This window comes from Boleophthalmus pectinirostris, unplaced genomic scaffold (genome assembly GCF_026225935.1).
Source record: "Boleophthalmus pectinirostris isolate CB_2022bp ecotype Guang Dong unplaced genomic scaffold, ASM2622593v1 HiC_scaffold_9, whole genome shotgun sequence".
In the NCBI taxonomy this organism is placed as follows: Eukaryota; Metazoa; Chordata; class Actinopteri; order Gobiiformes; family Gobiidae; genus Boleophthalmus; species Boleophthalmus pectinirostris.
The window spans coordinates 38,773,288-38,785,787 of NW_026571541.1; the positions used below are offsets into that span (position 1 = coordinate 38,773,288).

A 12,500-nucleotide genomic window follows, 5' to 3' on the forward strand; every position below is an offset into this window, starting at 1 on the left:
GGGACGTGACTGAGACCTACAGACATGAACTATGTTTGATACCTAAAGAATAAACAGGACATTTTGTATCACCTGAACTTCATTTTAATTTACTTACAGCAGCAGCATTAGTAGTACTCTCACATGTTGAGCTGCAGTAGTAGTAGTAGTAGATGTAGTAGTAGTAGTAGTAGTACTAGATGTAGTAGTAGTACTAGATGTAGTAGTAGTAGTACTCACACGGTGGGTTGGGAGTTTCGGACGATCTTGGCGTATCGTTCCAAACTGATGAGACCCATAAACATGATTCCAGTGTACATGGAGAAGTAAAACAAGACCCTCACAAACCTGCAAAAAAAAAAAAAAAAAACTGGTTCAGTCCTGGTTTAGGTCTGGTTTGACCCTGATCAACCTGATCAACCTGACCAACATCATGAACCTGACCGACATCATGAACCTGACCAACATCATGAACATGATGATGATGATGTAATGGATGATGATGATGTGAATGATGATGATGATGATGTGATGATGATGATGATGATGATGATGATGATGAATGATGATGATGATGATGTAAATGGATGTGATGATGTGATGATGATGATGTGAAATGGATGTGATGATGTGATGATGTAATGGATGTGATGATGTAATGGATGTGATGATGTGATGGATGTGATGATGTAATGGATGTGATGATGTGATGATGCAATGGATGTGATGATGTAATGGATGATGATGTGATGATGTAATGGATGTGATGATGTAATGGATGTGATGATGTGATGATGATGTGATGATGTGATGATGTGATGATGTGAATGATGATGATGGATGTGATGATGTGATGGATGTGATGATGTGATGATGGATGTGATGATGTGATGATGATGATGTGATGATGTATGATGTGATGATGATGATGTGATGATGTAATGGATGTGATGATGATGATGTAATGATGATGATGATGATGATGATGATGTAATGGATGTGATGATGTGATGATGATGATGATGATGATGTGGATGATGATGTGATGATGATGATGTGGATGATGATGTGATGATGTGATGATGTAATGGATGTGATGATGTAGATGATGATGATGATGATGATGGATGATGATGATGATGTAATGGATGTGATGGATGTGATGATGATGTGATGATGTGGATGATGATGTGATGATGTGGAATGATGTGATGATGATGATGTGATGATGTGATGATGATGATGATGATGTGATGATGATGTGATGATGTGGATGATGATGTGATGATGTAGATGATGATGTGATGATGTGGATGATGATGATGATGTGATGATGATGATGTGATGTGATGTGATGATGTAATGATGTGATAATGTGATGGATGTGATGATGTAATGGATGTGATGATGTGATGGATGTGATGATGTAATGGATGTGATGATGTAATGATGTAATGGATGTGATGATGTGATGATGCAATGGATGTGATGATGTAATGGATGTGATGATGTGATGGATGTGATGGATGTGATGATGTGATGATGTGATGATGTGATGATGTGATGATGTCAGGATGTGATGAATGTGATGGAGGGATGTGATGGTTCCAGTTTTCAGGAACCATGTTATTGGTGATATAACTGTAAGTTTTATGTTTTGCTGCACAAGTTGCTGCTCCAGTGACTGCAGCGAGTCCAGCCCTGCCCCCCCAATGAGTCGGTCCCAGGTTCTAAGTGTGCCTCATGGAGACAAAACTGTTTAGTTCTAGTCTAGTCCTGGTCCGGTCCTGGTCCAGTACCTGCACATGATCACGTGCAGTCTCCAGCCTCCCACCCCGAGCTGGGCCAGGAGTTTAAAGGGGAAGCAGAGGAGCATGAGGAGGTCGGCCAGCAGCATGTTCTTCAGGTACACCACCAGGGCGGCGTCAGAGGGCACGCGGCAGAACACGAAGGAGGCCACGGCGTTCAGGAGCAATCCCACAATGCACAGGGCCAGGTAGAGCGGGGGCAGGACCTGAGGGAAATGCCCAAAACGATGAGTCACATATATACTATACAGTCTCGTCCTGTAAAGAGTGTGACGTCACCCACAGCCTTCAGCTCCAAATGAAACTCATCAAGTCTAACGATTATAGTGGCAAATCCGGAGCTGAATTCTGACCGCGAGTGTCACAGGGACTAAAGAGCCAATCAGGAGCGAGGCTGTTGAAGGTAACGCCCCTTCCCGCCCACACCTCTGGTTTAACAGGGAGCGAACGCTTTGTAATGCTGAGACGCTGAGAGCACCTCAGGGAGCAAAGTCACCTGATCGATCTGTTATTAACGTCCAGATCTTGATTTAGAGATAAAATGTTGACATTTATTGAATAAAGTCAAAATGGTTATTGGCAAAATGGTAAAAAAAATAAATTAAAAAATTACACAGATCCGATTTTTTCAAATGTGACCCAGGCCACTTGTAGCCTGATTCATCAGCCCGTTTCACTTTGTAGAAACCGTCTGACCTCACAGCATTAGGATTTGTTCGCTCGACAGTAGGCGGGTACTTTTTTTATTTAACCAATCGCTGCTGTTTGGTTGTGACGTGTGTAATGCTCCATTAATGGGATTAACTGGTTTATTAAGCTTTTCCCAAATCCCATAAGAAGAAGAACAATAACGTCTTTCCCCTTGATAAAATTCACCAAACATTCTCTTTGTTCCGGCTTTAAATCTTCGGGGATCTTGGGAATCGTCGACAACACAGAATATATGACTCTTCACTGATTGGCTGGTGCCTGAACTCACACTTCTGGGGTTCTTGTAAACCGTCTATTGTCTTTTGATTCCTGGTCTAGTCGCTGGAGAGAAATGACATTGAGTGGAGGCAGTAGGTGGCGTATCCCCCTCACTGATGTTCATTTAGCATCAGAACTTATTTTATCTCACGGCGATAAACTATTTGAGTGCTCTGACAATTCGTGTGAACCTTGTGGTGTTAAACCACAGACCCGGAAATATGAATGAAAAATGTGCCAAAGACCTGTTATAGACCTGGTTTAGATCTGGTTTAGACCTGTTATAGACCTGGTTTAGTCCTGTTATAGACCTGTTATAGACCTGGTTTAGACCTGGTTTGGACCTGGTTTAATCCTGTTTGGACATGGTTCATGTTTGCTCTTTAAACGTGGTGTTGTAAATCAAAGTTGAAAGTGTGAGTGTTAAAGTGCGAGTGTTAAAGCGCGAGTGTTAAAGTGCGAGTGTTAAAGTGCGAGTGTTAAAGTGCGAGTGTTAAAGTGTGAGTGTTAAAGTGTTAAAGTGTGAGTGTTAAAGTGTGAGTGTTAAAGTGTTAAAGTGCGAGTGTTAAAGTGCGAGTGTTAAAGTCAGAGTGAGTTTGTTACCTCCTCTGTGAAGACGCTCCTGAAGTCTGAAGACGACGACAGGTTTGAGGGACGAGAAGATGAGTTCAGCCTGTCCTCCATCTGTCTGAGAGAGACCACACAGTCAGATGCCCTCCCACACTCCCACACTCCCGGACCCCGTGTGTCAGATGCCCTCCCACGCTGTGGCATTGTGTAACCTAAATTTTAAGACTTTTAAAATGGATTTGACTCACAGATTGTCGGCTGTTCTTCGGTTTATGCTCCTGCTGTGAGTCCAGGTCCGGACCAGAAGGACGAGTCTGAACACAGTCAAAGATCATCTGTGACATGAAGCATCTGCACTCTGAGGAGCTCAAGAGTCACGACAGACAGACTCAAACTCAGAGAGGCAGAGTTTCAGGTTCACGCAGCTAAAACCTGGATGAGTCTGAACATGAGACACAGACTCGACTCTGACTCTGTTTAAATCCAAACTCTAAACCACAGGTGTCAAACATACGGCCCGAGGGCCAGATCCGGCCCTCCAACACCTTTAATTTGGCCCTTAGCTGATTTTCTACTAAAATATTTTAATTATATTTTCTATTAAAATGGTGTTAATTTTCTGTGGTGTTTATCACAGCAGCGTCTCCAGCGTCTCTGTACGTGGCCCCTCCCACCAGAGCAGCACAAATGAAGACTTGTCTCTTTCCAAACGCTCTTAAAGGACGATCGTTTTGACTGTTGACCGTGACACCCTCATCAGAAAAATGTCCAACATGAGAAAAGTGGAGCCGAGTGCAGGATTTTACAACAAAAATGGACTTATTCCTGTTTACAGACAAGTTCATGTTAAAACTTTTGTGTTGAAATTGTATTTTTCTTAAAGTTTCAGGTTGTTCATAATATTATAATATTTTGTAAAAGAAAGAGTTCATCAATTAAAAAAGATTTGTGTAATAGATTTGTGTTTCTCTGCACAAATATTTGAACTTCTTGTTATTTTTGGGGTTTATATGACATGAGTTTTCTGATCCGGACACTTTGGATCAGAGTCGGTTGGACACGACCCCCGGAACAACATGAGTTTGACTCTCCTGGACTAAACGCTTCTGTTCTGACTCAAAGGTTTTCATTCTGCACTCTTCTCTCACATTTATTCAATGAATGTCTCTCTCTCTTTTTAATTTCATGATGATTATTTATGTTTTGATTTGTTTTTATTGTGATATTCATGTATTTCTTATTCTGTAAAGCTCTTTGAATTACTTTGTGTATGAATTGTGTTATAAAAATAAACTTGCCTCGTCTCTGCTCCTCTGACTCATTTAAAACTGCAGAATAAAGTCAAACTCATTTGAAATGCAAAGTGTTTCATGGGAAGATGAGTTTCTGCTCAGTTACACTGAACTCATGTCTGTTACACACACACACACACACACACACACACACACACACACACACACACACACACACACACACACACACACACACACACACACACACACACACACACACACACTGATTATTTCTATCAGAGTCAAGATTCATTATCAATTCACACCTCAACATCTGCAACACAAAAACCATCCACAAACTGAAATATGAAGTAGCAGTAGTAGTAGTAGTAGTAGTAGTAGTAGTAGTAGTAGTAGTAGTAGTAGTAGTAGTAGTAGTAGTAGTAGTAGTAGTAAATATAACAGTACCTGTCTCTGTCGGCGTTGAACCCTCAACTTTGCCTCTTCAGGAAACAAACTGAGAATGTGTAGACAGACCTTTGCAAATCAAATGTTCAAACCAGAACTAAACCAGGACTAAACTCAGACTAAACTCAGACTAAACTCAGACTAAACCAGGTCTAAACTCAGACTAAACTCAGACTAAACCAGGACTAAACCAGGACTAAACCAGGACTAAACCAGGACTAAACTCAGACTAAACTCAGACTAAACCAGGACTAAACCAGAACTAAACCAGGACTAAACTCAGACTAAACTCAGACTAAACCAGGACTAAACTCAGACTAAACTCAGACTAAACTCAGACTAAACTCAGACTAAACCAGGACTAAACTCAGACTAAACTCAGACTAAACCAGGTCTAAACTCAGACTGGTGCCTCTCTTCACCTGTCAGTTCTTTATCTGATGAGGAAACAGGATGCTCTTCTGTGATTGGTCGCTGCAGCTGTCAGTCACACAGCTTGGTTATTATATTTGGGACGGTGGGGACGTCCTGCGACTACAGAACAGTTTTTACAGACTCGCCTTGATAAAAATATTGATCATATTGATTTATGTGTAAAGTCCTGGGCCACGTTCACATCTTGATGTTTCAGGAGCTTTTCAGCCGGAGCTGCTGCAGTGTGTGTGTGTGTGTGTGTGTGTGTGTGTGTGTGTGTGTGTGTGTGTGTGTGTGTGTGTGTGTGTGTGTGTGTGTGTAATATCTCCCAGCAGCCTCTCTGTTTGTGTCTTTACTTCCTGTTCTCAATCTCTCGATCTCTGTTTTTTTTTTTTTTTTTTTGCTGAGTCGTGTTACGTTGAGTAAATCTTTAAATAACAGATCACAGGAAGCTGAGGGTGAAACACACTGACATGATAAAAAGTCCAGAAATAAAATGAACACTTCACTTCTGAAACAGACGTTTGTGTGTCGACGCCAACGCTGATGCTAAAATTACAAAAACACCACAAACTGAAGCACGAGTACATCTCAAAAACACATTTCACAAAGTCAAACACAAATATTCCACAGTGTGTGAAAAGAAGTGTCCAATGTGAGTGTGACGTCACCACAGGCTTCAGCTCCACTCAGACCAAGCTCCCTGTCAACAACAACAACAACAACAACAACAACAACAACAACAACAACGACAACAACGACAACAACAACAACAACAACAACAACAACAACGACAACAACAACGACAACAACAACAACAACAACAACAACAACGACAACAACAACAACAACGACAACAACAACAACAATGACAACAACGACAACAACAACAACAACGACAACAACAACAACGACAACAACACAACAACAACAACGACAACAACAACAATGACAACAACAACAACAACAACAACGACAACAACAACGACAACAACAACGACAAAAACAACAACAACAACAAAACAACAACGACAACAACAACAAAACAACAACGACAACGACGACAACAACAACATCAAAAACAACAACAACAACAAAAACAACAAAAAAACAACAAAAACAAAAAAACAACAACAACAACAATGACAACAAAACAACGACAACGACAAAAACAACAAAACAACAACGACAACAACAACAACAACAAAACAACGACAAAAACAACAAAACAACAACGACAACAACAACAACGACAACAACAACAACAAAAACAAAAACAACAACAACAAAAACAACAACAACAACAACAAAAAACAACAACAACAAAAACAACAACAACAACAAAAAACAAAACAACAACAACAACAACAACAACAAAACAAAAACAACAAAACAACAACAAAAACAAAAAAACAACAACAACAATGATATCAAAAACAACGACAACAACAAAAACAAAAAACAACAAAAACAACAAAACAACAAAAACAACAAAACAAAAACAACAACAATGACAACAACAACAAAAACAACAACAACAACAACAACAACAAAACAACAACAACAACAAAAACAACAACAACAACAACAAAACAACAACAACAAAAACAACAAAACAACAAAAACAACAACAACAAAAAAACAACAACAACAACAACAACAACTTTTACAGACTTAAAACAGATAGAATCATTGTAAAATATAAAGTAGAGGACTTCACAGATTTCACCGATCGCGGGTTATTTTTAGAACATGACCCCTGCGATAAACGAGGGACACTGTTTCCCGGTTTCGTCACGGTGCGTGTATATATGCACCAGTTTCAATATCCCAAATAAACACTGTTAGTCAAATGACTTTAAAACTGTAATGTGATATTTATGACTTGTTTCTGTCATTTCAAAGTCATTTGTTACATTATAATATTACTGTATTTAAAATGTAAAACATGACACGACTATTACAGAACTTTGAAGTTACTCTCAACAAAATAACTGCCAAGATGCTGAAGATTTGCACCATATACAGTGTTGGGGAGTAACAGATTACAAGTACCACAGTTATGTAATCAGAGTACAAATGATGAGTAACTGTATTCAGTTACAGTTACTGTTTCAGTGAGTGGTAATTGGATTACAGTTACTTTGTTGAAATAAATGGATTACACAGAGGGATTTAACTGTTTTTACATTTTGGGCGATATCCTTTTTTTTTTTTTTTGGTAATTCCACTCATTGCCGGACACTAAACCAGATCTAAACCAGGACTAAACCAGATCTAAACCAGGTCTAAACCAGGACTAAAACCAGGTCTAAACCAGGTGTCCTGCTGTGTGGACGTGTTTCTTCATTTTCTATCAATAATATTTTTAATTTGGTTCAGTAAAATCTGGGCTTTTTATTATTTTTATTTATTTTAATAGAGAAAACTTCTTATGTGAAGATTTCCTCGTCTTTGTTTCTCTACAGCAAATCAAGTAATCCAAAGTAATCAGATTACATTACTCACTTTAAGTAATTTAATGGATTCTGTTACAAACTACATTTTGGTGTGTGTAATCTGTAATCTGTAGGGGATTACATTTTAAAAGTAAACTTCCCAACACTGACCATATATGGACTGAACCAGGACTAAACCAGGTCTAAACCAGGACCAAACCAGGACTAATCTTGGGCTAGAACTTGGAATCTAGGACCGCCCCTGAGAGATCCCAGAGTCCGTGGAACAGGGAGTCTGCAAAGAGCGACTGGGTGTCAGCTGCTCTTCGTCCCATGGAGGGTGGAGTTCTGCGTCGGTCCTTTCAACCGTGATCACCTGACGGTCGACACGGGCGCATCTCCAGCGTTTCACTGCTGCTGATATCACGGTTATTTTAGAGAATTTGTATGAACAAAAACCCACCACTTCAATCCAGGTTACAAAACAAGAAAAAAATAAAATAAAATATAATAATAATAATAATAATAATAATAATAATAATAATAATAATAACAATCATAATAATAATAATAATAATAAAACGTAATAAAAATAAGTTGAGTTTATTTATGCAGAAGATTTTAATGTGGATTTCTCCTCACGCTGGTTGAACTTCCCGAGCTTCCGACGCTAAAGGAGCTCATGGGTGTTTGTATTTTTCCTGGTTCATTAAATTAAATAAAGTTCAATTTTGCGTTTCGCATTTGTAAGATTCTGTCACTCCATTTGATCATGTCACAGGGATATGAAGTTCTCAGCGACAGTGTTGGGAAGTTTACTTTTAAAATGTAATCCCCTACAGATTACAGATTACACACACCAACATGTAGTTTGTAACAGAATCCATTAAATGACTTAAAGTGAGTAATGTAATCTGATTACTTTGGATTACTTGATTTGCTGTAGAGAAACAAAGACGAGGAAATCTTCACATAAGAAGTTTTATCTGATAAAAGAAAATAAAAAGTCCAGATTTTAATTTTACTGAACCAAATTAAAATAATATTATAGAAGATAGAAGAAGAAGAAACACGTCCACACAGCAGGATTTAGTCCTGTTTTTGAGACATAGTTTAGTCCTAGTTTTAGTCCTGGTTTAGTCCTGGTTTAGTCCTGGTTTTAGACCTGGTTTTAGTCCTAGTTTAGTCCTGGTTTAGTCCTGGTTTTAGACTTGGTTTAGTCTTGGTTTAGCCCTGGTTTATTCCTGGTTCTAGTCCTAGTTTAGTCCTGCTTTAGTCCTGCTTTTAGTCCTGGTTTAGACCTGGTTTAGTCCTGGTTTAGACCTGGTTTAGACCTGGTTTAGACCTGGTTTAGACCTGGTTTAGACCTGGTTTTAGTCCTGGTTTTAGTCCTGGTTTAGTGTTTGGCAATGAGTAGATTTACCAACAAAAAAAAAGGGATTTAGCCCAAAATGTGAAAACAGGAAAATACTGTCCTGTAATCCATTTATTTCAACAAAGTAACTGTAATCCAATTACCACTCACTGCAACAGTAACTGTAACTGAATACAGTTACCGTACGTAATCCCGGTACATGTAATCTGTTACTCCACAACACTGTACACAACACATCGGCATTTTCCTCCAGTCAGTTCACTTCCTGCCTCCATCTGATTTCTCGCGCTGACAAACGTGGCCCTGTGACGTCACGTGAAACCCAGATATCACCAACTGTTTCTACTTGCGCTGAGTCGCCGGGGCACAGTGAATCGAACTGCACTCAAAGGACATTTTGTACGGAATCTTGTGATGGTCATTTTCATTTCTACGCACTAGCTGAACTTACCGGCTGTTGTAGAAAAGCCCCCCCCCCCTGTGGCCACAGACTTTGACGCTCTGTCTCTGCTCACTTGTTGTGCACCTGGAATCTCGTTTAATCAGAAGACGCCTTGGACTATTAGTCGGTTGGAAAGCAGCAGTGTTTAGTGGCGCTATTATTACCTGCTTGTTTTTTTGTATTTGCTGTCCTCTGATTGTGTGAATTGTGTGCGTCCTACACAAGTAAGTGTTCGTTGTTTGATGTGTGTCAATTCACACATCAAGAATCTCAGACTTCTGATCATTGTGCAGTTCACACTGAGAAGGATTTTCTGAAAAAGTGAGCGTCAAACCTCCATGTTTGTTTTCCCAGTGGGATGTGTTTATTGTCAAAGTCGATCTTTTCAAGTCTTTTGAACCATTTCACTTTTGTTTCTGGTTCTGATATTGTCATATTTTAGTTTTGGGATTCGAACATCGTAATTGTTGTGGTTGTTGGATCCAAACAGCGGAAAACGGCTCGAGAAATGTGTTTGTGAACTTTATAAATGCAAAAGTGAATCAGATGTGTGTGACTCAAACCTCTGTTCAAACTGTTTCTCTTCCCAACAGAATTGAAAAATAGTGAAAGGTGAAGGTGATGGGCAGGATTGATCCACAGGAAGAACCAAAAAGGAAACATTTGTCTAAATCATCCTGAGTTTACAGAGAACATTTTGTATTGCACCATCAAAGTGGGATACCATTTGTTAATGTTGAGGAGCAGAAGACAAACAGACTGAGCTGCACTTTCTTGTTCTTGTGGTTTTACACAAACATCACGTCTTGGTCTTTGCAGTGGAAGGTGTTTCTTGGTGAACAGTTGGAGACTTTCACTTTGGCGTCGACTTTTTAAGTTCGTAACCGAGGTTGAACGAAGGATCAGGATTTTACTTTGTTGTTGCTCCACATACAAAATGTTCTCTGTAAACTCAGGATGATTTAGTCAGAGAAATGTTTCCTTTTTGATTCTTCCTGTGGATCAATCCTGCCCATCACCTTCACCTTTCACTAGTTTTCAATTCCGTTGGGAAGAGAAACAGTTTGAACACAATTTCGAGTCACAAACATCTGATTCACTTTTGCATTTATGGAGTTTGCCAACGATATGAAAGAATGAGAGCCTCGCACATCAGTTACTGGAGATGTGCATTGGAGGAGAGGGAGCAGCCCAAGAACATGGAGAAAAATCCCGCACATCGTCTTACTTGCAAATGGTGAAATTTATCAGGACAAACTGTGCAAGGCCTCGTGCCGAAACGTTGCACGGTTTGTCCTAATAAATTTCATTATTTGCGAGTAAGACGGTGTGCGGGATTTTTCTCCACGCATCTATGAAGTTCACAAACAAATGTCTCGAGTCGTTTTCCGCTGTTTGGATCCAACAACCACAACAATTACGATGTTCGAATCCCAAAACTAAAATATGACAATATCAGAACCAGAAACAAAAGTGAAATGGTTCAAAAGACTTGAAAAGATCGACTTTGACAATAAACACATCCCACTGGGAAAACAAACATGGAGGTTTGATGTTCACTTTTTCAGAAAATCCTTCTCAGTGTGAACTGCACAATGATCAGAAGTCTGAGATTCTTGATGTGTGTTTGAGAGTGAGTTTTATATCACCTGTTCTTCGTTACACTTTGTTGTTAGTTTGGGCCGACTTTTCCTTTCTCCTTGTTCCTCATTAAATGTATAATGTTGTGTTTTATGCTTGACAGGAGCAGACAGGTGCAGACAGGTGCAGACAGGTGCAGACAGGAGCAGACAGGAGCAGACAGGTGCAGACAGGTGCAGACAGGAGCAGACAGGTGCAGACAGGTGCAGACAGGAGCAGACAGGAGCAGACAGGTGCAGACAGGTGCAGACAGGAGCAGACAGGTGCAGACAGGAGCAGACAGGAGCAGACAGGTGCAGACAGGAGCAGACAGGAGCAGACAGGAGCAGACAGGAGCAGACAGGTGCAGACAGGAGCAGACAGCAGACAGTGCAGACAGACAGGTGCAGACAGAGCAGACAGACAGAGCAGCAGACAGGTGCAGACAGGAGCAGACAGGAGCAGACAGGAGCAGACAGGAGTTAAATCAGACTGAAACGGTCCTAATACATGAACAAAAGAAACATTTACAGAAAAGAAAGAAAAACAAATGAAAAGAGAACAAAAGTCAAAGACAAAATTCACACTAAACAATCCAGAGACACACACACGTCTGTCTGATTTTATCATCACCACACCCACATTTGTAAATTACTGAAAAAAAAAATCAACTCGATGTACAACAGCAAATACACAGAACAAAAATGTATTTTTATGGAAAACAGGAGCAGGATGTTTGTTTGTATCTGGTCCTGGTCAAACAGAAGTAAACAACAAGGCCAAAACTTCAAGTTAATTGATCTGATATAAAAGTGTATTGAACAGATACATATGTTCTCTAGTTTATCAAACTGTTGACCTTTTTTCTGTTCCATTTTTGGTTCTAAAGTTCCACCTGTTTTAAACAGACCATGAATGAAACATGGAACAAAAATTATTTCCCAAATTTCAAAGACCCAAAAATCATGTAAATAAATGTTTGTATTTCATCATATCTTGTGTTATTCCATCTTTGAACTGTTGATGAAGGGACAGGATTTTAAAAAAAATGTATTTAAAATGATAAAAATGTTCTTGGAAGGACTGACATATTTTATAGAAATAGTTTCTTTCATTTTGAAGTAATATTAAAGTTTTCAGAAGAAAAAAGCGACAAATGATGTAAAATCCTGCACCTTCTACTTG

General features: G+C 39.4%; 1 protein-coding gene across 1 annotated transcript; it reads right to left on the bottom strand.

Annotated features, from left to right (window-relative positions):
* Positions 1 to 215: 215 nt before the first annotated feature.
* Positions 216 to 5,343, bottom strand: LOC129412628 (P2Y purinoceptor 14-like). The gene is made up of 5 exons (XM_055166731.1): positions 5,027 to 5,343; positions 3,575 to 3,640; positions 3,360 to 3,444; positions 1,779 to 1,993; positions 216 to 327 (listed from the first exon to the last, which is right to left on the bottom strand). The coding sequence occupies exons 3-5, from the start codon at positions 3,438 to 3,440 to the stop codon at positions 216 to 218; spliced, it is 408 nt and encodes a 135-aa protein (XP_055022706.1). The 5' UTR covers positions 3,441 to 3,444; positions 3,575 to 3,640; positions 5,027 to 5,343.
* Positions 5,344 to 12,500: the final 7,157 nt, after the last annotated feature.

Excerpts from the sequence above, each read along its gene's own strand:
- LOC129412628 (XM_055166731.1), bottom strand. The coding sequence starts at position 3,440 with ATGGAGGACAGGCTGAACTCATCTTCTCGTCCCTCAAACCTGTCGTCG. Across the intron at positions 1,994-3,359 it reads GGAGCGTCTTCACAGAGGAG|GTCCTGCCCCCGCTCTACCT; the intron begins GTAACAAACTCA and ends CATTTCCCTCAG. Across the intron at positions 328-1,778 it reads CTGCACGTGATCATGTGCAG|GTTTGTGAGGGTCTTGTTTT; the intron begins GTACTGGACCAG and ends TTTTTTTTGCAG.